Raw genomic sequence first — 26,684 nt, forward strand, 5'->3', positions numbered from 1 at the left:
ATTTACTGTTTCAGGATCAATCCCGATTGCACTGAACGACTACAACTTTTTTTTTGGTAGGCTTGACGTGACTGGATTTACAGCAGTGTATTTCAGACTAGACCTTAGACCTGGCTTTCTCTGAAAATAAATAGGTAAATGGAATGGCAGCATAAGGTTGTCATGTTATATTGCCTGGGATATACACAACTTTTTCATTAGGTTCACCTAATCACATAGCTTTGTAAATGTCTGCTTTGATACCCGGTTACCCTGGCAGTCTGTAACCTTGGGTACGGCTAACCTGAAAGTAAAGTTTTAAATCATTTTTGCTTGTAGCAATGTATTTCACAGGAAAACTGATTTCTGGTTATGATGGACCTGGAAACCTGATGTTGATGGCCATGAATGACAGAGAGAAACCAACTCAGGCTGAACTACAGTGTGGACAGGAGAAACTAGACCACCAAATGAGACTTAAATAGGATAATATGATTTATTTAATTACTTCAAAGAGACCTATTTCTGGGAAACTGCTGAGCTGTGATGAAATAAAGTCTGGGTTCTTACATGAAATGTAATATCAGTCTCCATCACAAGCCAGCAGAAATTTCCCTTCTCTTAGCTGTGCGGAGAGGCTGGTATTGCAGTGTAGACAGAGGATGCTGAAGTGCTCTTGGTGAAAGGCAGCAAAAAAGATTTGTCTGTTGAGTATTTTAATAATGCCACTTCACAGAATAGGCACAGCCCTTTATTTTGATATGAGTTGGGTCTCATTAGAATTTCTCATTCCCCTTGACTGGCTTTTACTCAGGAGCGTACTATATATTGCTTGTATTTTCTACTTGAGAGCATCGTCTCCCACGCCAGGCTGAAGCAGCAGCTTTTAGTGGCAGCGCTCAAAGTGATTCACACAAAGCCCCATGAAAATAAGGGACTTTGGTATTTTCACACTAGTGGATTAAGTTGATGAATGTTTGCTGTGCTGAAAAAATAAGATGCTACTGCTCTGATCTTTTGGTTGAATGAAATGGCAACAACAATAAATAAATCTTTCCTTACTAAAGTAGAAAAATACCATCTTGGGTCATCTGGGGATCAGCTTGGGAGAGCATGGGGAAAACTGGTCCCTTATGTGCACAAAACGCGTTGGAGATCTGTACATATTCGGTGTAGAAACTGTGTGAGTTCAAGTGTAAGTCACAGGACTCTCATGATACATGCACAACAATTGAGCCGCATATTCAGAAAAGGACCTGTCGCCTGTACCTCTGTGGGGACTTGCCTGTTACTTGGGAATGCAAGTCCTGGAGCTGATATATCACATTTTTGTTTTCAAGGAGTTTCCTTTTCTATGTTGGTATAATAGAAAATAAAAGAAGGAAACAAAACAGGAAGAGAACTGCATGTGAAAATAAGTGTATCGAAAGATGAGCGCCTTGACGAATTCATCAGATTGATTAATGTGTTAAGCAATGGGATACAGACTGTGGGATCAGGAAGTTAAGTGTTTTGTGTGAACATCAGAGCGATAAATTGATTATCGTTCGTACTTAAAAGTGCAATAGTCATTCAGTTATATTGGAAGTGATAACTAACATGAATTCATATTCCAAAACTTGCACACAATTTATGAATCTCCTAGGGCATGTGGAAATCAGGTTGGAAATTTAAATTAACCCCTGTCATTATCGAGAACTTTTCCTGTCCTTTTCCACTCTGTATTCTAGCTTGGAGAAAACTACGTTTTCAAGCAGCTTTTAAATGACAATGAGAACAATGTATGTGTGCAGTGGGTCTTTCAACAATTGCCTTTTAAAATTGATTTCTGTGATTTTCACGAGTAGCAGTGAATGTACTCTGTGACAAAGAAGCTTATTCACACTGTCTCGCTGTAAGCACCTGGTTTCCTCAGGCTCCTTTCCTCTCCTTTTAGTGGGAAGCAATAAGCAGGAGCCTGGTTCACAGCTTCTGCAGCACCATCCAGCAACCTTCAGCTGATGTCTCTACTCACCTTGTCTCCATTTGGGCTCCCAGTGAGGCTCTGGGGCTATTGCACAACAGGACTGTGTGGAGGAACTTCAAATCTTCCCCAAATGCCTGGTTATGAATTGCATTTGAATACTTGTATTTATAATGAGCCTTTTGAAATCAACGGACAGCCTCTTACTGCTTTGAGGTGGCTGGAGAGGGACAAGAGCCCTGCAACAGGCTGCCCAGAGAGGCTGTGGAGTCTCCTTCTCTGGAGACATTCAAACCCACCTGGACACATTCCTGTGTGATCTGCTCTGGTGAACCTGCTTTAGCAGGTGGGTTGGACTGGATGATTTCCAGAGGTCCCTTCCAACCCCAACCGTTCTGTGATTCTGTGAAACTGGGTTGAGTCAGACTGCTGGCAATGGGGCTGGGCACCTTATGTGTAGCCAAATTCTGCTTGGGGTTGCCAAAGTGGAATGTGGTATAAGCTGAAATTCACTCCAGGCAAGGATGTGTTTCCACTTTTGCTGGTCAGGCAGCCCATTGGCAGCAGGACGGGTGATGGACTGGAGGGGGTCTTGGCCTTAGTTCGGGATGACGTAGTATCTAGAGAATGAGGCATTTATTGGATATAGAGAAAAAATGTTCATCTGTGTTATCATTTAGGGTATGTTGCCCAGTGGATTTAGTGTAAAGTGGTGACCATATTTACAGATACGTTGTGGTACATATGCAAGGGTAGAATTAAGTCCTATGGGCCATATCAGCTGTGCTTTTTCCTAACCTGAGTCTTCACCTGGCAGCTTTATCAAACAGTATTATTTTCTTTGTTTTATTTTGCCTGTTCTTAGTACCTGGGTATGTGTATGCATATGTCTATGTGTATGTAATTTCATTTAATTAGCTATAATTCTTCCACAATTTTGATTTTTCTGAAAGTATCTGTAATTAAAATACCATCTAGGTAGTGATTTTTATGTACTACTTGGTTTTAGTGGCTCAAATTTCATCAACCATGTGATTTTTCTTAACTATCCATAAAAAAAACCCTGATAACATTTGGCTATCACAGTGGTACATACATAATGAAAATCCTGTCTCCTTTCCAAGTGCTGGGAGTAAAAATGAGTTTTCCAATATGCTCTGAAAACAAACTACTTAAGCTTAGTTGGAGCTTCTGGTAAATAAATGGAATAATTTCTGTATGTGCTTCATCCTCTCAGATAAATTTATTCAAATTTGTGTGTCTGATTTTAGTTTTTTTTCCACTGTGATTATTATTCTGGACTCTCTGCATGCGTGTATAGATGTGATAGGGTCTCATAGGTTTTTTAAATGTTAAAAAAGTGTATATACATGCATATATATATGTATATTTGCAAGTATGTGTGAATTGCACACTCACACATGTAAAAATACAATGGAAAACTCATATTTTTGTGTACGCATATATAGTGTTCTCATTTTTTAAGTTAAATATGCAGTGAATAGCTATTGCATGTATTTTATTTATAATTAAAAATGTGATAAGTAATTTTTACATGACACTTTACAGTTTTTATCTCTTGATCAACCGTTTCCTGTTTTCTCTCTCTGTCCCAGGGTGAAGGAACGATGTGATGGAGGTGAACATGGGCCGCTGGTCAGGCTCACGGCCACCTCCGTCATGCCTTGCCCTTCTGGTGGTCAAGCTTCTGGCCTCTGTTTGTCAGGTAGCTCACGGGACCACCCCGCTTGGCTTTCACTTCACACATTCCACTTACAACGCTACGGTGTACGAAAATTCTGCAGCCAGGACCTATGTCAACAGTCAAACGAGGATGGGCATTACCTTGGCTGACCTCTCATGGGATATCAAGTACAGGATAGTGTCTGGTGACGATGAGGGCTTTTTTAAAGCAGAAGAAGTCATCATTGCTGACTTTTGCTTCCTAAGAATAAGGACTAAAGGTGGGAATTCTGCTATTCTGAACAGAGAAATCCAGGACAACTATTTATTGATGGTGAAAGGGTCTGTCAGAGGAGAGGACTTGGAAGCATGGACAAAAGTGAACATCCAGGTTTTGGATATGAATGACTTAAGACCTTTGTTTTCACCAACCACATACTCTGTCACGATAGCAGAAAGCACTCCTTTGAGGACTAGCATTGCACAGGTGACTGCAACAGATGCAGATATTGGGTCCAATGGTGAATTTTATTATTACTTCAAAAACAAAGTTGATCTCTTCTCAGTTCATCCTACGAGTGGCGTTATCTCCTTAAGTGGCCGGTTAAACTATGATGAGAAAAACAGATACGATCTTGAGATTCTGGCCGTGGACCGTGGAATGAAGCTTTATGGAAACAATGGCGTAAGCAGCACTGCCAAGCTTTATGTTCACATTGAACGTATAAATGAACATGCCCCAACGATAAATGTAGTAACCCACATTCCCTTCCCATCAGACAAGGAGCCTACCTATGCAGTTGTTAACATTGATGACCTAGATGAAGGAGCCAATGGCGAAATAGAATCTGTTTCTATTGTGGCTGGAGATCCGCTAGAGCAATTCTTCCTGACTAAAGAAGGTAAATGGATGAATGAGTATAAAATCAAAGAAAGAAAGCCTATTGATTGGGACAACTTCCCATATGGTTATAACCTGACTCTGCAAGCCAAGGACAAAGGATCTCCTCAGAAATTTTCTGCGGTCAAACTGGTCCACATTGCTAGTCCCAAGAAAGAAAGTATCCCCATGAAGTTTGAAAAGGAAGCATATGATGTTTTGATCAGTGAATTTTCACCTCCTGGTGTGGTGGTTGCAGTAGTTAAGCTGATGCCTGAACCACAGGGTGTGGAATATAGGATATCTCCAAGTGAGGATGCCAAGTATTTTAAGATCAATCCCAACACAGGCCTTATTACTACTGCTCGTTCTTTGAAAATCGTTGAGAAGGACCTCTATGAATTAGAAGTATATACAAACAAGGGTGATGATTTAAAAGCAGAGGTTACTGTCAGGTTAGAAGATGCCAACGATCATACTCCGGAGTTCCAGCAGGCTTCCTACAGCTCGTTTGTCAACGAAAGCGTCCCTGTGGGGTCTAGTGTGTTGGCAGTTTCAGCAGTTGATAAAGATAGGGGAGAAAATGGATACATAACATACAGCGTTGCCAGTCTGAACTCACTACCGTTTACAATAAACCAGTTTACAGGTGTCATCAGCACATCTGAAGAACTGGATTTTGAGTCCTCACCAGAAAGCTACAGGTTCATTGTGAGAGCTTCTGACTGGGGTTCTCCCTACCGCCATGAAAGCGAGGTGAATGTCACCATCTACATAGGCAATGTCAATGATAACAAACCCCTTTTTGAAAAAGTGGCGTGTCAGGGAGTGATTTCTTCCGATTTTCCTGTTGGTGGTCATATCACTGCTGTTTCTGCAATAGACATAGATGAGTTAGAGCTTGTGAAGTACAAAATAATCTCTGGAAATGAACTTGGCATTTTTTATTTAAATCCTGACTCTGGTGTCTTGCAACTGAAAAAATCTCTAGTTAATTCTGGCATAAAGAACAGCAATTTTGGCCTTAAGATAACAGCAACTGATGGAGAGAACTTTGCTGATGCTATGTTTGTTAATATTTCAGTAGTCCATGGGAAAGCGTCTTCAAAGACCTTTAGCTGTAGAGAAACTAGAGTTGCTCAGAAGCTAGCAGAAAAATTACTCAAAAAGGCAAAAGCAAATGTGAAGCTGAATTTGGAAGATGGTTTTCTCGATTATTATTCGGTGAACAGGCAGGCACCGCATTTTGACAAATCCTTCCCTACTGATGTAAAGGTTTCAGAGGATCTGCCAGTTGGTGCCACCATCCTGAGGATAAAAGCCTATGATGCAGACTCAGGTTTTAATGGCAGAGTACTTTATACAATTTCTGATGGTAACGTAGATAGTTGTTTCAACATTGACATGGAGACAGGAGTGCTTAATGTTCTTATGCCCTTGGACCGTGAAAAAACAGACCTCTATCTCCTTAATATTACAATTTATGATTTAGGTAATCCACCAAAATCTGCGTGGAGACTGTTGACTGTCACTGTGGAGGATGCAAATGATAACAAGCCTGTTTTTTTACAGGACAGTTACTCAGTTAATATTTTAGAAAGTACAAGTCTTCTCACAGAGATTATCCAGGTAGAAGCCAGAGATAAAGACCTAGGATCTAATGGTGAAGTGACTTACTCAGTACTGACAGACACCCAGCAATTTGCTATCAACAGTTCCACGGGAATGGTGTATGTGGCTGATCAACTAGACCGGGAATCAAAAGCAAACTATACACTGAAGATTGAGGCTAGGGACAAAGCAGAGAGTGGTCTTCAACAGTTCTCCATTGTGCCTCTGAAGGTTTTTTTGGATGATGTCAATGATTGCTCTCCAGCCTTCATACCATCCAGCTACAACGTGAAGGTCCTTGAGGACCTACCAGTTGGTACTGTCATAGCGTGGTTGGAAACTCATGATCCAGATCTTGGTTTGGGAGGCCAAGTCCGTTACTCACTGGTGAACGATTACAACGGGCGGTTTGAGATAGACAAAGCGAGCGGCGCCATCCGCTTGAACAAGGAGCTCGATTACGAGAAGCAGCAGTTCTACAACCTGACCGTGCGTGCAAAGGACAAGGGGCGCCCGGTGTCTCTCTCTTCTGTTTCTTTTGTGGAAGTCGAAGTGGTGGATGTTAATGAAAATCTCTATACCCCCTATTTTCCTGACTTCGCTGTCATTGGATCTGTAAAGGAAAACTCCCGCATTGGTACAAGTGTTTTGCAAGTTGTTGCTCGAGACGAGGACTCTGGAAGGGATGGAGAGATCCAGTATTCCATCAGAGATGGCAGCGGCCTGGGGAGATTCAGCATAGATGAAGAAACTGGTGAGTTTTGTTTCTAATTTCCTTTTTCCTTCCTAGAGGTTTTTACAAAAGCAAAGCTTAGGCATAATTATTTTCTACCCTAACAAGAAGTTCAGCTCTTCTTAACAGGCAAGATAAAATCATAAATAAGGATTTTCCAGGCACAGCAATGACATGATTTAATTACCTGGTTACATTCATCACTCTGTGGGTGTGAAATAATACACATTCCTTTTCAGCAGCTCTGTGATGACTTCATTTAGAAAGCAGTGATAGTTACGGAATGACTCACTGTATTATCTGCTGGTCGTTTTAAATTGCTCAGGTCACCTCCACAAAGCCACAACGCTCTTGACCTTGAATGCGGTGTTTAAACCCAATGAAAGAAAATAAGGAGCATGAAACAAGAATTATTTAATCCTAAAACCTGTTTGTGGTTTTCTTATTATTGTTGGTGGGAGTAATTTTTCATGGGAGTTAGCAGGCTGGAATGATATGCCATTCTGTATAATACTCTTTCTTGTAGCACCATGTTTATCAATGTCGGTATACTTGTGTAAAGGTAGAAATGGGCAATGGGAAAAGACTGAAGCACAGGAGGTTCTGTCTGAATATGAGGAGAAACTTCTTTACTTTAAGGTGCCAGAGCCCTGGAACAGGCTGCCCAGAGAGGTTGTGGAGTCTCCTTCTCTGGAGACATTCAAACCCACCTGGACACATTCCTGTGTGATCTGCTCTGGTGAACCTGCTTTAGCAAGTGGGTTGGAATAGATGATCTCCAGAGGTCCCTTTCAACCCCAACAGGGAAATACAGTGAAATACAGGGAAAGATGGTACCTGTAAACCAACTGCACGAGTTTTCCCTTGGATGTAGTAGGATATGAACCTCGGTGTTAGAAAACAGTATTAATAGAGTGAAGAATTTCAAGATGTTGAACTTCACTGCTGTGCCACCCTATCGGAAAATGTGGAAATTCCAGGTATGAAAGGCTATCTAGTGAACCACTTAGCAAGCTGAGTGTTTAAATGCCTGATAGCTGTAGGGAGTAATGGTGCAGCTGTGGTACTAGAAGTAGTGAGGAAATTAGAAAATATTAGTCAACAGTTTCAGAAATTATGTTACATATGTTAGGTCTGTGGGCTTACTGTGGTTTGAGCAGACTTTGTATGTCTTTTTCTAAAGCTTTTAATTGAGAATGTGGTATTAAAACATAAGATTAAAATGTATGTTTTGGCAAAATCAAACTGTTTAATCAAATGTCAGCTTTCTAAACTGAACATTATGAAAAACAGACGACATTGCAAATGCTGTGGATCGCGTCTGAGCATAAGCAGTGAAAAATATTTTTACTCTGTTTGTGCTGTAGTCTTTCTGCTGCAGCTGTGCACAGATGATACAGTTGAAACCTTGTGTCCAGAAACATCAAACTTGAGTGTCAGAAGTCAAGAGGGAGTCAAGAGGGCACCTACTCTAATTTCCAGAAACATTAAGAACTTGCATGCCCTGCAGTACTAATAGCAGTTGAAGGCATTTGTGCAACTTCACTTAGGCAGTTGAAGTGAATGTCAGTTTAAGCTCCTGCATTTGAATATATTTGCCTACCTGTTTATTCAGTAGCATCAATTTCAGATAAATGGGTTCTTTGTAAAGAGATAGGAGACTGTCCAAATGCTGCAATGTTGGTCTGAAAATCTCGAGATGCAACCAACATTTATTGAACTGAAAGGAATTGTTAGGGAAAGTAAATTAGTCCATGTTGCTCATTAATAAATTAAGGAGGCTTTTTACCCTGTGTCTAGACTAGTAGGAGTGATAGCTTTACAATATGTTAGGGTCCCTGTTCATTAAAGCATGAATCATGTTTTTACAGGAAGGGGAATTGTACTCAGTATTTCAGAGTAAACCACTCAGTTTATTTCCAGAAGTGAAATCTAGCTGAGGGGGAGCCCCTCAAACACAAACTGCACCCCCAACTTTAAAAGTTGTATATATTTGTCTTCGTTTCACTCTTTCACTAGTATTTTCATGAAAATGAACAAACCCTCTCACTTGTCCTGTTTGACTAAACCATTCCACAAGACACTTGATAATCCAGCAGATCAAAAGACTGTTTTGGGTTCATTTTCTGTTTTCTTCAAATATTCAGTACAACTTCAACCTTCTTGAAACCATCCTGGGGAACATGCGGCTTGATGAGGAGAGCGGGGCTTGGGGCTTCAGGAGTTACTCCAAGTCATGCTGTTGTAACCCAGGTGCAGAATTTGACCTGCTGTGTCAAACAGGACACAACATTAATACCCTGCTATTGAACTGGTAGCAACACAAATGCTGCTGTATCATGAATCACCTTTCTAGCTGTAGAAAAGAGCTCAAGTCACATATTGAATTAATTTACAAAGAGTTAGCTGTTTATTTACTTTCAGTGCAGTTAATTTGTCACTTTTAAACTGACCAGCTCTATTGGCTTATGCACTGTCTCTCCTGAAATTTGTGAAGGTAAGCAGGAGTGCAAAGTACAACAAATCAATATTTTTGGCTGCTGCCTTAATGAAAAGAAGACTGCAGCATCCATTATAATCATTAGAATGTAAATCGGGCCAAATTCATCCTGATACGTTAGCAGGCTGGACTCCAAGCACGTCCGTGCATTCAGCAAAATTCTGCTCGAGTGCATTATTTTTATTCTTCTGCAATATTCCATCTTAATGGTGTCACCCGTGTGCTGAAATGTGCTTGTGCTCCATGAGGCAGATCAATACTGAGCGGGAGGAATGGTGCAGAGATACCTGAGAAGGAGCTGGTCTGTGTGGTGGATCCACACCGCACCATGCTGCTGCACGCTTGTTGGCATGGTGGCTTTGTTCTTATCCCACTATAGAGATATAGAAAGCAGCTCTGCGGAGAGGGATCTGGGGATTCTGGTCGATGGTAAGTTGAACATGAGCCAGCAGTGTCCCTGGCAGCCAAGAGGGCAACTGAGTCCTGGGTGCATCCAGCTCAGCATGGCCAGCTGGGCAGGGAGGTGATTGTCCCGCTCTGCTCTGCAATGGAGCAACCTCACCTGGAGCACTGTGTGCAGTCTGGGCAACACAGGATGAAAAGCATAAAAAGCTACTGGAAAGGGTCCAGAAGAGGCTACGAAGTTGGTGAAGGGTTTGGAGGGGAAGCTGTATGAGGAGTGGCTGAAGTCACTTGATTTGTTTAGCCTAGAGAAGAGGAGACTGAGGGGAGACCTCATGGCGGCTACAGCTTCCTCACAAGGGGACGAGGAGGGGCAGGCGCTGAGCTCTTCTCTCTGGTGACCAATGACAGAACCTGAGGGAATGTCAGGAATATGTGCCAGGGGAGGTTTAGGTTGGACATGAGGAAAAGGTTCTTCACCCAGAGGGTGCTTGACACTGGAACAGGCTCCCCAGGGAGGTGTCACGGCCCCAAGCCTGACCGTGTTGGACAATGTCCTCAGACACACGGTGTGAACTGTGGGGTTGTCCTGTGCAGGGACAGGAGTTGGACTCAATGATCCTTGTGGGTCCCTTCCAACTCAGGACATTCTGTGATTCTATATACAGCTGCCTATAGGTGCATCTTAACTCCATCAAGCTTGACCTTCCTTTTAGTGTGGGTTCCACAACAGGCTGCTCTCCTTTCAGGTTCTGAACAGTGGTTTGTGTTCAGCAAGCTTGGGCGTCTCCTCCATATTGTCAGGTTTGCATGCTGGGTAATTTGTGATGAGTACTCTCTACCAGACAGATGGTTTTAGCCTAATTTCAGGGAATTGTCTCTCAATATGAAACCCATACATATACGCAGTTCTAGAAATAAAAAGTGGAAAGAAGTGCATGTTACTGGACATAAGGTGTTTAAGAGTATAGAGGATGAGAGTCATGTAGCTAATGTTTTATGATTTTCCATTTTCTGAGAATACAGTGCTAGACAGAGCTTCCCACCCTCTTTTCTATCTATAGAAAGTCATCAAGATCTGATGCTTTGATCTTGTGGAGGTGGGTGGTGACCTTCCCCTTATGCTGCTCAGGGGCCATGGAGAAGTTCAAGCCATTTCTTCATCTCCATTACTGCTTCCCACCTGGTGTATTCCTCCACACTTCTTGCCAGTCTCCTAATTACGGACTTAGAAGTGAATTATGTAAAAAAAACCTTCTATATTTCCAGATTGTTATAACACAAAATGAGCAGAGTTCTGTTAAAGGTTTTTGTGGGATGACAGTGTGCTGTTGAGTTTTCATCGTAGTGATAACACTAATAGATAATAACTAGTCTTGTGGAAATGATGTCTGTCAGACAGAGGTCCTCTACTGCCTTCTTAAAAACCTGGATTTTCTCCGCTCTGCTCTGTGCAGCCTCATAGTGCTGGTACCACAGCAAAATGGTGTATTTTTGCTATCTCAGAATCTGGTGGCCAGTTCAAAAAATGCATATGGGTTTATGATACCACTTACATTGGGAAACTAAATGCCATCTAGCAATACCTCTTTTCTGGCTGCAGTAGGGACTTGGTCAACTAGCAAGACTTCCTGACTTTTTAACTAGAAAGTTTGAGTTAGATGAGATCAGTCCTACCCTAAATACTGACGTCTTCCTTCTCATTTTTTAATGATTTGCGGTTCAGCTAAACAGCTTTTTTGACTCAAGCTCCACTTTTTAAGTCTGGCATGTGTTTCTACTCTGTGCACAGTTGATGTAACAGCCTGGCACTCAAGGAGTTTCTATATTTACCCCTACATTACTCGTGGATGTACTAGTAATGGCAAATGAACAAAATGAGTTCTAGAGGAGCAGAGACTATAGGCACACTCAGCATCTGCTGCTGCAGAGGCTTCTGTAGGTTTCATTGGAGTTGGTGTGACAGTGCCCTGGGGTGCAAGGAATGACTAACTCTCCTACATAGGTGAGAAGGCTGGAGCAATAAGTCATTTTCTGCTTCCCAGGAAAGCACTGAAGCATCTTCTTAAGTCCCATTGACATCAAACACTGAGATAAAATAGCGGTATTCATGAAATGCTTAGAGCATCTTTAATGTTCTCGCAAAGCCCATATGCATGGACTTCAGCAACACTTTCAAAACTTATTAACCTCGTTTCCTAAGGTTATTCAGGAGTCTGAGTTCCCCTGATTTTCATTGGGATTTTAAATTTAGACGTTAGCTGGTGCTAATTTCCACCCCTGTAGAGGCCCCTTGGTAAGAACAGGAGCTACAGATGACCCTGTTAACTTGTTATTTTAGGTGTTTTCAGCCCTGAAATTCAGCTGAATAAGCCACTGTGCTGAAATCTTAAGGATACTATTAAATAGAGGCAGAGTGCAAATTATTACAGACTCCTTGGGTTTATTTGTGGTGCCAAGGATAGCAGTCGGATCTTCTATTTGATACCATTTAAGGTACCTCATGAGCAATAGAAATTCTCATGAGTGACAGAAATTCCTAACAAACTGTGGCTAGAGTCTAAAAAGAAGTCAGTCGGTGTTGGAAAACCCTAATCATATCTTCAAATGGTTAATAATGGAAACTAGAAACGCCAGATGATGTAGTTTACAATAAAACAGACGTGCCCGCACTGTTGTATCTGTCTGGCAGAAAGGAATAAATTTATTGCTTCGGACTCTTTGCTTGTTGTCACTGTCTTCTAAAATAGTTTTCAGTTATTGTGTATGCAAGCTGAAGGATACTTTCATTTATTATAATTTGAGTGGTCTGTTAAATATTTATGCAGGACCATTACTAGCATTTCCTTGAAACAAAATCAAGTAAAAATGAAAATGGTTTGTGATACATGATTTTTTTTTCCTCTCTCTTGTTTGATTTTATGAAAGCACGTAGGAGCTAGTGAGTGAATCTGGGCAGACTCACTTGCAGAATTGAATTCAGTGTAGAGTTTCAAGGCGTTAGTATTACAGGTGTTCTTCATTCTGCTGGTGAGTGTAGGCAAATTTCATTACCCGGAGCTAGTATTTTGGAGCCGCTTAGTTATCCCAGGCTTCTAAACCCAGTTTTCAGAGTAACTTCAGGCCATACAGCTGCTCAGAACTGGAGCTGGTCGGTCCTCAGCCTGGCCGCGATGGATCTCCCGAGCAGCCTCTCTGGGAAGGAACGAGCCAGATGGATCACAGAACACGGTCCTGGCCAGAATCTGATCTGTCATCCTCTGTCTGTGTCAGGAATGAATAAAGCATTCCTGGGAGCAGCTATTTCTGAGTCTGGGGTATGGTGTTATCGTTGTTCTGTGAGTTATCTCTAGCAGCTTTTAATAGTGCAAGCTTTCCATCATTCATTATTTCCAGCTTTAAGAAAGTAATTGTTAACATTTTTCTTTAAAATTCGTTGTGGTGGAAAAACAAGTTTTTTTTAATAAATTCTATATCTGTGTGTTCATAATTTCCCTGGCATTTGTATCTGTAAATTCATAAAGGAACAAGGCTTGTCTTAATCTTACTAGAGTAAATTTGTTTAACTTTTTATTTAATAATATGAGCCCTAGAACAGTCTATCAGCTCATGAAAATATTTACTTTAAAGGGCCCATAGTATCATTCTGACATACTTTCAAAGTATCCTAAGTGAGACCAGTCATGCAGAATTGTTCCATCCCTGCTGTTCAGCTCTCTGGGCTTTATACCTCATAAAACAGCTCACAATGTACAATTTTTACAGCTAGCTGCAATTTGCGTGTTAGCTGCAATTTGCATGTTTTCCCTTCTTTGGAAAATGTTTAGAGTATCTCCTTTACTATTCAGGATGCTCCTGATGATAAAACATTTCATCTCAATCTCCCAGTGATTTGTTAGTAAAGAAATGTGTGATTTGTTATTTCCTCTTGTCACCTTTGTCACCCTTGAGATTTGTTTCCAAGAGTATTTTGTATTGTTGCATGTTCTGTTATTCTCTCCCTGTGTGTAACCCCACAAGTGACCCCTACATTATTCTGTGCATATTGTCCATTAAATTATAGCCAGGTGCTCCTGCAGAAAGCTTATGCCCAAAGTGCCAGCTATGGGACCAAGCCACAGGGCAGTCAGTTAGATGACACTAGAGGAAAATTAACTTCAGTGTCTGGTGTTCAGTGTGAGCATCTGAGCACCAGCTTCATCCTGGCATCACTTCAGACCATGATCTGCCTTCCCATGTGAGCAATTCATGGTGGTTCAGCGGAAACTGGAGAAAAATCTGGTTTGGCTCTTCTAAGGCGCCAATGGGAGCCCAGAGGCATTGAGAAGTGATGTTGTTAATGCAAAACTGCCGGCTTATGGGCACGTGGAGGGCGATACGAGCAGCCCTGTCCTCTGGGGGCATACAGAGGAGGATGTTTCAACAGTGTCTAAGATTACGTGGAGCCACTTATGTTGTACTGCTTAATCCTTTCCTGAAACACATCCAAGAGAGAGGAACCTCCAGTGGCCAAGAAAATTGAGGCCACATCCTCCTATCTGACCCTTGTGACGGGTTGTGTGGCTTTTTAGGGAGCAGTAGAACTGGACAGAGTGAAACAGGAATTAGTGGGGCTGGTTTGGAACAGAGACAGGTGGTAACATGGACTGATCCAAAATATGAGTCTACATGTCTCTTCCCCTGCTTCAGCACATAGGCACGCTCCAGAATTTACCGTGGAAGCTGGATTAAAGGGTACTTTTTGTGAAGCTGTTTGCAGTTCAAGGACTACAAGTAATGACAAATCAGGCACGCGCTTGGAAAGCTCTTCCAATCTCATTGCTCTCATTGCTAAATAATTGTGTCATATTTTAAGGCTGTTTGGCTAATTTCAGTGTCAAAGTCTTGGAACTTGTCAGGTCTTTGCCAGCAAAGAAAAAAGAGAATATTTTTCAGATATTTTTCTCTTCACGTGTACGTGTTTACCTGAAAATAGATGTTTGGAGATGAGCATCTATACCTCACAAAACAGATTCTTTTAATCCGTAGTCTTCTGTTTAATGTAAACATCTTTATTACATTTTATACACTTATGGTGTCTTATTAGCATTGAAGTGTTGCCAATAAGAAAAAAACTGAGAGAAAGCCAAACGGAGTGCGTGAGCGGAGGGAGTTTTCATGGCAGTTGGTTTGCATTAGGCGTTTGCAGTGCTACAGTTTTGTCTTTCTCAAAGCTGTTCACTGGCATTGACCTGATCGTTTTGTTTAGAGCTGACAAAAGAGAGGTAGAGCCGTTCAGTTGTGGTTAGGAGCTTGTCACATCCTTCTCTTTTTCTAGGGACGTGTTGAGGACAGATCTGCAGGCTGTGTGCCTCGGGTTTTTTGCAGAGCACAGGGCAGGGATGTGGGGTGGAAAGCTGGGTGATCTCTCACTGTAATTAGGTGATCTGAGGGTTACATTGAACACTTCACATGGGGCAGTGTTCATCTCGTATGGCTTTACTCCCCTGGTTAAATGTCTCATGAAGGTTGGACGTGAACCTGGTGCTCAGCTGGGTGAGGTGAGTCCTACCCCAGCTGATGAGATGCGGTTGGCTGAGTCCTGCTGGTGGTACCTGCCCTCTGCTTGCGCAGGTGTTGTTGCAGTGTGCTGTGGGAGCACGGAGTATATGAACATGTAGGACTGTGCTTGGTTTCCTCTGTGTTCTCAGCATTGGGGGAACAAGAAAGAAAATGGGGAGTGTGGGTCTGCAGAGAGCTGTGGTACCCTCCAGTGCATCCCCCATCTAAATGGTTGGTCAGGATGCTACGGAGGTTACCTGCCCCTCCATTTAGATGCACATGTTGACTTCTTGCTCTTTAATGTCTGTACTATGTTCTGAAGACTCTAACTACGCAATATCTTTGTAGCCAGCAACATCTCAACTTTGCTGCTCTCCCCCACTGTTGACAGCCTGGTTACCACGACCCCCACTTGAGAGGGAGGCAGCCTGAACCTGCTTCTCTTAGGAAACATTTCTTTTTTTCAATTACATTGATGATATTTTCATCTTGGAGTTGAGCAAAGTGTGCTCTCTGTACATGTACGAGTGACAGTTCTCTGAGGTGACGGACTGGAGAGGTGGGCAGCTCCAGGGCTAAGGAGATGCTGAGATCTGGGTCTGACTCCAGTTAAGTGGCTGCTTTTGCCATTGAAAATCAGTTTTTAGTTACAAACCTGAGCTCTTGGCCATTAGCAGTGATGAGTAATCATCCTAGTGACTACAAGGAATGAAATTAAACTTTCTTGCTTTAATTTATGTCAGGACTAATTATGAAGAAGTGTTTACATTGGCCTGAGCGTAATCTGATTGTATATGGTGTGAGGGAATAGACTGCTTTAGCTTATTGAATTTTTTGGTATAATGCTTATGGCCTCAAGTTGCACCAGGGGAGGTTTAGATTGAATATTAGGAAAAAATTCCTCAGGGAAAGGGTTGTCAGGCATTGGAACAGGCTGCCCAGGGAAGTGGTGGAGTCACCATCCCTGGAGGGGTTTAAAAGGCGTTTAGATGAGGTTCTTGGGGACGTGGTTTAGTGCCAGAGTTAGGTTATGGTTGGACTTGATGATCCTGAGGGTCTCTTCCAACTGAAATGATTCTATGATTGTTACAGAACTTGTTTAGAAATTCCTTATATGGAATTCAGTTAGCATAAGTAAGTTTGTTGAGACTGCAAGCTGTGAACTTTTGAACTTTCTGCCTCATTAAGCAAAAAAGGGCTCACAGTGGTTCAGGCTATTAGATAAGGGGAGCTTCTGATCATGGATGGCGAGCTGCAACCCTGGAGATAAATAAAAGAATGGAACCATGAGAAACAAGAGTGTTTCTATTATTGTCAAAGACTGATTTTTTCCCAACTGCAGGTGCAAATTGACAACTAAAGGTTAGGACTTTGGTTGACATCTAGCCTGGCTGGTGAAAGACAAACAACTACCTGCAGAGATAAGAAATGTCCCACTTGAAGGGATCCAGTGAAAAATGGGGAAAGCACAGAGTGATTTTACAGTTGGCCTGAACTGATATGTGAGGGATGGGAATCGTAGGTTGTAAGGGTATAATTGCCCAACGTTTTTTTGACTTGAGTCCCTCTTCTGGAGGCACCCAGCTCGAGCTGCTCGACTCTGTACCTTATAAGTCATTGATTCAAGAAGAGTTTCTGGAATCCATGTCTGAGTTGCTGCCTTGGGATATTCAGAGGAAAGAAAGTTCCCTTACAATGGTTTTGATAGCTCTTTGCTTCCACAATGTGACAGCTAGATCTGCACATCTTTCACAATGGAAGCCTTCGATTTTTCAGTTTTACTAAAATTTGAGTAGCAAATTCATTTCTGATTTTTAAATCATGTCAGCCCATAATTATTTGGGGATTTTTCCTCTTTATTTGAAAGTTTTACTGAGAATTCCTAATCTGGAAATGTAACTTTACACGCAGGTTGTTAAAAATAGTTTTGCTTCTCACCACTGGTTCAGTTTATAAGGTGAAGATTTTGCAAAAAGAAAAGAAAATGAGCCCTGTGAATCACTTAAATTTTGAATAACATTTTTTCCCAATAGCTTTGTGTTTATGGGAGGATAACTACGGGATTTAATTAAATTTGCCAGAAAATTTCACAGTCCCAGAACACCTTTCATCTAAAGTACACAAATTATTTTTCACATTTTAATGAAGGAACCTCTTTGATGTACAACATTTATGTAGTTTCCCATTTTACTGAAGGGGTGTGAGAGGTGTAGATGAGTTAACAGTTTGATTCTTTTTCTTTGGGAGAGGGAAATGACAATGTAGAAATTCATTGAAAGGAACCTGAGGTGTTCATCATCTCTGTGATGGAGCTGGACTTGGCCATAGCATACAGTGGTGGCTGGGACAGATTTCTCCGAATTCCAGCACGTCTTTTCACAGGAGACCACCCTTCCTGCATTGTTTAGGATCTTGGAGTTGTTTTTAGAAGGACTGGATTTTATTGTTTCTTCTTGAAATGGTCTTTAAGGATGAATTGGTTGGTTCTGCACTACTTCAGTTGGCTATATTAGGTAAGGTTTATTGTTTTGCCTTAATTACCATTAAGCAGTAACTCTTGGGTGATGGCAGATTGCAGTCCAAGCCATCACCAGTGTTTAATGCAGCTGCCTCCGGGATGATAACCTCATATTTTGCCATCGCGGGTATGGGGCAGCCTCCCGTTAGCCATTTGCTAATGAGACGAGGTGCTTTTTGCGAGCATGTGGCTCCTTTGCATCCTAGTGTGGCTCTGCCGTAAATGAGATATCTTCCTTTTGGGAACATGCCATTCAGTGTGGGCAGCAAGCAGCAAAGTGTCCTTCTGGAGAAAGGCAAAACAATCAGAAAGGGAGACTGTGCCTACGGTGACATTTGGAGAGGAAATGGGGACTGTTTATGAGGAAGGAACAGGACTGACATTTAGCTGTGCTGGCTAAAGGGTAAATGGCAAAATCTGTTTAATAAACCTGACCTAATGAATTTAGGACTGCTGACTCTAGAGATTGGCCCCCCATCAATTTATTATCAAAACCCATTGCTGCTTCCCTCTAAAGATGGAAGGTAATATCTAAATTATACCTGGATTATCTGCACTATAAGGATTGAAACTATTGATGCTGGAAGTGGAAAAAAGATATTCTGCTGGTGGAGGTTGCTGGCTGTATCCATCGCTGCAGTGCCAAGTGCTGCATTCCTATATTGTCAAGAGCACAGAAGGGTTTGTGTTGTCTTTGTGTAAACATATCAGTATTTAAAACTTTTTGCATATGTTTCAGCTCTTTAATGCGGATTTCCTTTAATTGCTTAATCTTTCATAATGAATATTAATCTGTCACTGGCAAAGATAAAATCCAGCTAATTCTCAGAAAATCTGTTTCTCTGTACCCACAAATTAAAAGTCTTCTGGTACCAGTTGGAAGCTCTGTGTAGACATTAAACGTGATCAGATATAACCACGTGGTCACAGGGAGGGTGACCGGGTTGGTTTGCACAGTCAATCGTAACCTTGTCCACTTTGACAAGAGGCTTTGGACTCTCCTGGAAAGTCCCTGGAGGGGATGGGAACCTCTGGCAGAGGAGCTGTGATCCCCCTTCCCCAGTCACCTGGATCCAGGAGGTACTGTCTTTCCCAGCAGGGCTCCTAAAGGGCTGATCTACACAGAAAACAAACTAACTAACAAACAGCTTTTGCTGTAGTAACTTGAATTGCTTGTAAAGAATCACATCTTTTCAGTAAAATAAGGCTGTGATTCCCATCTCCCTTTAAATCTGACACGTATCTGTTCTGACCACAACAGAGGCAGCAGATTCCTGGTCCTGACTGGTGTTTCCTACCACCTCCCTGCAGTGACTCTGATTTTTCACATAGTCACTTGGTGAATCAGTTCAGGAACACAATGACAGAAGAAAATATGTATATATGTATATATGTATATATGTATATATAGAGATTTTTTTTTTCTGAGAAAAAGAGTGAGAGTGACAGTTCCTTGATTGGATTTATGGGCCCTGCAAACACTGGTCATTTTGGTGGAGGCAGAGAAGGGAGATCAGTTACAAAGACAAGGGTTGGGTTACCTTTTTGATGCTTGTGACCCATCCATGCACGGAGCTGCAGTGGTATAACTCATGTCATTAGAATTCATACTGAGCCATATATAGACATTTACAACTTGTCCCTGTAGGAAATTTGTAATTCCCTGTTCTGTAGATGTTACTCGATGGAGAGTCATCCTGATGAACCAGAAATTATTTTAGCAGGATGGAGGAATGCCTCGGAAATAATATGTGTGGAAAGCAACTGCTTTGTCCTGGCTTTTGTGTGGAAGAGCAGCTGTGATGGAGCGAGCGGGATGCGTGCTGCCACGGGGATTTGCTGTGTTAGCTGATTAGGATGCTTATTTGCTACGTGGTGTTTATGGTGTGGGCCCCTGAGCCTCGAGCTGAAACTGCAAGTCAGAGCAACTATCAGATGGATAAAACTGCTTACTACATGTTGCAGAAAGAGATAAAATCCCTCTGGCAGTACGACTAACCTTTTCATGCCTCACTTTACCTGTCTGTACAATAAGTCTAATGATCATCACATTGTCAAAGGCAATTTTGTGCCAGTTGTGATGCTCGCATGATTAATGGCTTTAAAATGCTATGAGTGATTTTGATTGAAACACGTATCAAAATGCATTGCAACGGATGTGTGTAATACAGTCACTTGGTATTTGGAGTTGGAGGGTGTTAAAGGAGAAGCCCCTTCGGGAGTCACTTCTTTCCCAGTCTAATCTCCAAGGAGAACTGTAGTATCACAGTGACCTATTTAAGCTAGTACATTTATTCCAAATAATTAACTATAGAAATGTTACACTGACTGCACTGTACATACACAACAGCCGTGTGCTCAGGTTGCCTGACTGTTGCTTTCCGCCTTCTGGGTCTGAGTGATGCTCTGAAACCTGGCTTACTGCAATGCCGGGTGGAAGCACAATAGAAAATGAATTTCAGGATTATATGAGATGGATCCTTACACTCACTGCTGCCTGCCTTATCCTCTGTGTCTCCCTTCGGCCTGGGCAAGGGGTTGACTGTAGCTCTATGCTGTGGCTAGTCCTATTATGCATCGTTTTAAGCAGTATATTTTAGCCACAGTTGCCGGTTGTGGAGCTGATGGCCAGAGGTGGAAAGGGCTGCTGGATGTTCCCCTTGGTGCAATTTGGCTTGTAAGGAATAATGTGGGACTGTTTTGGTGGAGTCGGGAATTTTTTGGAGGAGTTGTGCTCTTGCCTTTCAGGTGCTGTGAGAAAAAAGCCGCTTAGTTACGAGGCAGCTGATGGCAGAACACGCCTGAAATGTGCTGCCTCTGCATCGGTGCTGTGGTTTGATGGACGCAACGTGAGCGTGGCAAGGTGGGAAGGCTGTAGGCAAGGGTGAAGCACACCAGGGGCATATCTACTCTGGTGACATTCAAAACCACCTGGACACCTTCCTGTGTAACCTCATCTAAGTGTTCCTGTTCGGGCAGGGGGATTGGACTGGATGAGCTTTTGAGGTCTCTTCCAATCCCTGACATTCTGTGATTCTGTGTGATCTGTCGATGTTTCTCTCTCCATTTACCTTAATAAATAGTTTTGGCAGCTACTAGCTAACCTGCCTGCTTAGAGTAATTGCCATGTCAGTAAGGAGCCCTGCCATAGTGTCCTTCTTTTAAATCCCGTACGAGGTTCGCCAGAGAGGTGACAGGAATTAATCTGAGCAACTAATTCCAGTTTTTGGGCTTGTGGCCAGGCGGTTCGAGGCAGCACGCGGAAGCCGGGGGAGCAGATTAACGCTGCCTGCGCCACGTGATGCTTTGGCTTGAAAATGTGCTGAAGGGACGCGTTTAGCATGGCTTCGCTGCCTTGCCAAATCGTTTGCTGTGTTATGTGGCATGAAAGATGGTAGTAGTTCTTTTAGGGAAGGATGCTCTGCTGTCTCATATTCCTCACATTTTTCCACTCTGTTTCAGTAGCTATTGGCTTCTACTCTGCAGTCAGAGCTGCAGATTCTTCCTTTCTTTCGTGTGATGCTGTTTCTGTTGGATTGTTTTTTTCCTTCAGTGTGTGGAAGTGTTTTCCCAGTACAATCTAAATGTAAAGCTACTCCCTGTCAAACCCCATTGTCTCCACATTGCAGTTCTTTGACTCCAGAACCATTTATTTTTTCAGTTTTTCACTAATCTAAAGCTAAATCTTCCTAAAGATTTCAATAGTCTGTTACTTACTGTGGCTGGGAATAATTTCATGTGCCGGTGTCACAGCCTGGCCTGTGCGTGGGGTCAGTACTTGGTAGTGCAGAAAAGGAGATTTTATTTAATGGAAGTGCCTAAGGACAAGGCAAACACAAAGATTAGTGATGCTACAACCTTGGTTGAGTTGCTTGATGTCACTAAAGTTAATTTATTTTTTGAATTATGTGTTCTAAAGATGTGGAAGCCTTGGGATGGAAGATATTACAAAGACTTCAAAGAATTATTAAACTGCATCGCAGTAAAATGTCTTTCCCTGTCCCTAATCATTCATATATTGTCCATTCTTCTTTTTTCTTGCGAAAATGGCTTTGTGTTTCTGATCAGTAGGTAAGGAGGTAGGTCTCTAGGTAGTAATATTGCTAATGGTGATAAGCAAAGTCAACACAGGGAGGGAACGTGTGCTGAGGGTAATGTTCCCCGGTCCTTGTCACCAGCCTCCGTTTTGACTTTTTCATTTGTGGTGGCGATGAGTGATGTTAAGAGCATCTCCTGGGCAACATAGCGCCTGTGTGGTGTGATTTATGGACCGCTCTTTTAGAGAAGCAGCAATATTCTGCTTCTTTCTGAAGAGAGCTTTAAAAACATACAAAAGTTGGGAAAATATTATCTGTCTTTTAAAAACAAGATTCCTGAACAGATGTATATATCTATTCTGTCACCATACAGATGGGCAGAAAGTGTTTAGTTGTCATGGCAGCAAAATGTACAGTAGCGCAGATGAAAAAGAAATATATATATAAAAAAAGTACTGTCTTGCCAGTTGTTGTGCCATGGCAGCAGCTGCCGAATTTGAGTTCTGTTGTCCTGAAACTTTGACTCAAAATCCTCCAGACCATCAGCAGCAATATCTGTGTCCTGTAACCTTCCTGCAATTTGCTTTCAGAGCTCTTAACCCTGAAAAGCATCAGTGTTTTCATATCTAGTTATTTATTTAGATAGAGTTTCTCTCTTGAATGGGAACTGGGCAGTAAGCAGTAGATGGATATCTCTGTTCTCATGAAAAAACATTATTAATAATTATTATTATTATAAATCAACATTAACATTTTTATTTTGTTGTTAATTGAGATTTACATGTTGCTGAGCATGATGTGTTACACCCTTGAAATTAGGGTGGAATAGGAACTATTTAGGCTGTAATCAAAATGCCTATATGTCTGTATATAAAATGAGCAGAGCTATCTACATGTTTAGAACAAAGTAAAACAGATACAGTATCCTTTGTATTATATTACATAGTTTTTGCTGGATAATATTGACGGTATTTTTTACATCTCACATTTTGCTGCCTTGATTTTTATTTTCTCCGCTGCAGATATTTGGAAACGAAACCATAAAACTTTTTTGTGGCTGTTAATTTCCCTTCGTGCTCTCCCAGGCGCGATGTGGCGGAGCGGCTGTAGATTAGTACACTGCGTGGCCGTGTTTTACTTCTCCCTTCAACTGCTTAATTAAATTTACAGAGAAATACTGTAGCATATTTGTATTATTCATTGGGATACTCTGCTCTGAAAAAACAGCCCGTGAAAATGAAATGAGACGATTCAGAGGGCTGTGGTGGTGGTGGCTGGGAGAGCGCGGGGTCGTGCCGAGCCCCAAGAGCTCAGACCGTGGCAAGGTCGGACCGTGACGGTGGCTTTGGTCCCACCACAGTGTCCAAAATGGGACCCATTGGGTCTGCACCCCTGCCAGCACAGGGTGCTGCTGTTTCGCTGGGGTCACAAGTAGAAGGTGTGCGCTAATATCAGCACGAACTACAATATTCACCAATGGATGCATGAAGGGGTAGTAGCGACTAATTGTCTATAGTAAACTCAGAGCCATCATCAAAATTCTTTCTACTGTCGTGTCTTGCTGGATGGCTTCAGACTGATTTTTAAATTATTTTACAAAGAAGAGAAGTGAGAGTTCTATCTTCCGCCTGACTTCGAGGTGCTGGTACCTGTTGTCTGCTCTGCGTTCTGTGTAATGTGAATGTTTAGGGTGCATCCGTTTGGTTACGACAAATGAGGTGTAGCCATTTCCATTTAAATGACCTTTTTTTTTTGTTTCCTTAGCTGCTTGAAGCAGTGTTTCATTTTTGGAATAAATAAACAGAGTGCCAGCCCTCTGAAGGTCAAAACTGTTTACAGAGCTCTTCCCTGCTTCGCTTTTGTTTTCTCAAAAACATAACAAAAAAAAAAAAATAAACTGGGATTTCTGGGATTTCAGGATTAATTAATGTATTTACCAAGCCTTTAAAAGGTAATTTTCATGGGATAGAGAGATCTTGTTTACAATGTGTATAAAAAGATTAAAAGGAATTAATTTAATTGTGTTAGACTATTAAGTAATCTCCTGCCTTCTGTCTATCACACCTTCAGCTGTGTTGCACTTTCTACTTCTTCTTAATCTTCAATTAACTAGAAAGCTTTCTCCCATTTTTTAGAACTGTCTCTTATTCCCTTCCAAAGCCTTCTCTAGCAAATCCATACATACCCTGGTGTGTCCTCTCCACCTGTCTTATCTGTCATGGTCCTTCTCACTGTCCCTGCGACCAGCATGGGGCCCTGATTCAACTAAGTGCTTTTAACCCGATGAAGCCAGTGGGATTTAAATATCTGTCTGAGTGTTTTGGAATGGGATTAGCTTTTCTGAACTCAGGCCTTTATGAAAGCAATGTTTCGATCTCCATCTACAATTGTGTAGATGGAGAGCTGAGGCTCAGAGGGGAGGTGCCATGGGGAAGAAAGACACGCTTGCAGTCACCAGATATTGAGGAGCCTTCTCTCAGTGTGGTTTAGACTTTTAAATTCCTCTCTAAATCCAAACTGCTATTGCCAAAGTTCAAATCCAGTGAACCAGTGGCAGGACTGGCCCGTCCTGCTGGGTCTGTCTGCTCCTCTTCACCAGCGCAAGCCTGTTCTTAACCAAAGAAGAGGTGACTGGGCATGGAGGAAGAAGCTAATGGCAGCCTCGCCTTCACGTAAATGCCAGTGTTTTAATTTACATCACTTAGCAAGAAAATGTCCTTGCTGGGGATGATTTCTCTTTCCCATGTCATTTCCTCCTCCTTTCACAGCTGCTGTTTGTTTCTTCTCTTTCCTTTGCATGATCCTTTGGTCTTCACCCCTCCTATACAGGGGGCCAGCACTGTGATGTCTCCTGCCTTTGCTCACAAAACGGGTCCAGTAAATCTTTGCATTGAATTGCTGCCAGACCCTTGCATTGTCTCTTGCAATGATATCTTTCTGTTTTCTCCTATATGGCTGCAGGCTTTTCTTTCCAGGGCTGGCAGATGGAGTGGTGGCTCCCCCTGAATGGGTCTTGCCCTGCTCAGAGCCAGGCTCTCCTCTTGCTTTTATTAACCTCAGCCTTATTATGCTGTTGGTGTTCTTCAGGGTAACCAATGTAAAGAAGGAGCACAAGTGACACTGAAAGTCAGATTTCCTAAATCTTTTTTTTGGGTAGGTTTGAAAATCCAACCTTGTTTCTATATGAGTAGTAAGGCCAAGAGCCACAAGAATGCCGATGTCCTCATGCTGTCCTACATGCCTAACTTTGTGTGTCTCTGGGACAGAAGTTGTGTTTGAACTTAGTAGGGCTAAGTACTTAACTGACCATAGTCCTGATTTTGCCCAGCAGTAGCTGCACATGCTCAACCTCTCTCAGTGTCAGGGTCCCCCCGTGGGGCACGGCTCATTTTTGGGGGTGTCTGCTGTGGCTCTTGTTCCGTTTGAAGCACGGCAGACTTCAGAAGTACGCCAGCTAGACAACTTCAACTGTTATTTTTCTCTCCAAGTGCGTTTTACTCGTGTGATCATTGGGTCTGATCTTACGGGTATGTGCTAGAGCTCACTGCCTTCTTAAAAATGCGTGTACTGCATGGAAAGATTCATGGATATGAGCCCTCGCTAGTTCACAACCGGTAAATGAGCTAATGATGATACATCTTCCCCTCCCTGCTGCACTCAGAATTTTTATTACAAGGCCAGTGTCATTTGTTTTCATCTCTTGCAGATCCTCCCTACATCCTTCCCCATCCTAATCATTTCCCCTGAAAAACACCTACTGCAGTGACCTCCATTTGACTACGAAATTGAAGCACTAATCAGCAGGGCTGGTCTCCGTGAGGTTTTGTAAGTGTTGTATAGTACAGACCTTGGCCCCAAAAAGCCCACGCTTACATTTTTAAACAGTACAGAGCCAGATATTTCCTTATATGTGAACTTTTGTCTCAGCATCAATGTCCCTTCTTAGAAGTAAATTCAAGGAGACAATTTGAGTGTAACTGTTCGCAAAGTGCAAAGTTCACCATTAGTTTAACCCACCACCCTCCAGGCTAATAGAAATTGTGTAAGGTTAACATGTTAAAACACAGCGCTTCCCAGCCCAGGAGCAGCCTGCATGGTATTTTCTTTGTGAAAATTTTAATTATGGATCTTGGTGTTCTCCAGTTCTGCCTGTACAGTGAGCCCTGACATGACTGTCTGCCGTATGAATGGCACTTCCACATGCCAATGGCACACAAAGTAGTCATAAATTACTATTTTAATGTCAAGTGCTTGGATGTGCATAGCTCCTGTTTCAACTCGGAGCCAGGATGTGAACATGGGAGTGCACGCCTCAGCGGAGAGAGATTTTCTGAATTTTGGAAGGTGACTTGCAAAGGTCATGCTCTTATCTAAAGAAATGGATTTAATCTGAATCGTGAAAAGGACAAATGCGTGTCTGCATTATGTATTTATTACTTAATGTCAAGAAGTGAATTATGGGTTTGGCAGATCTGTGTAATAGATGTCCGTAAGAGATTCTGGCAGCCTAAGCTGAATGAAAGAGCAGATTTGTGGGCTAACATGTCTGTAAAAGCAATTATGTTTTGACTTTGTGCAAGATTTGTTAAAATATATTTTTATTCTGTTTTGGTAGTGGTACATGACTAATACATTGGATAAGCGCACGTGTGGGTGTACAGAAGCCTGCAAAATGTTGGGGTTTTTTAATAGAAATAATTCAGTTCATGACTTTTTTGAGTGCTTGATGAAGTCATAAAAATCAGTGATCGGAATTGCCTCGACCTCACAGGTAATTTTATGCTCTTCCAGACCCATTGCGTTATTACCTTGGGCCCTCATTTTACATTTCCCAAAC

At 42.1% G+C, this 26,684-nt stretch overlaps 1 protein-coding gene across 10 annotated transcripts in view; it reads left to right on the top strand.

The window, feature by feature from the left end:
* The window catches only part of FAT3 (FAT atypical cadherin 3), a 419,173-nt gene that overhangs the window by 90,207 nt on the left and 302,282 nt on the right, over positions 1-26,684 (top strand). For all 10 annotated transcript variants that reach the window (XM_065036403.1, XM_065036610.1, XM_065036770.1 and 7 more), the window contains exon 2: positions 3,559-6,870. In XM_065036403.1, the coding sequence (XP_064892475.1) occupies positions 3,576-6,870 (3,295 nt within the window). In that variant the 5' untranslated portion in view covers positions 3,559-3,575. The remainder of the gene's footprint in view (positions 1-3,558; positions 6,871-26,684) is intronic.

The sequence above is a fragment of the Columba livia genome, chromosome 1 (assembly GCF_036013475.1).
Source record: "Columba livia isolate bColLiv1 breed racing homer chromosome 1, bColLiv1.pat.W.v2, whole genome shotgun sequence".
NCBI lineage: Eukaryota > Metazoa > Chordata > Aves > Columbiformes > Columbidae > Columba > Columba livia.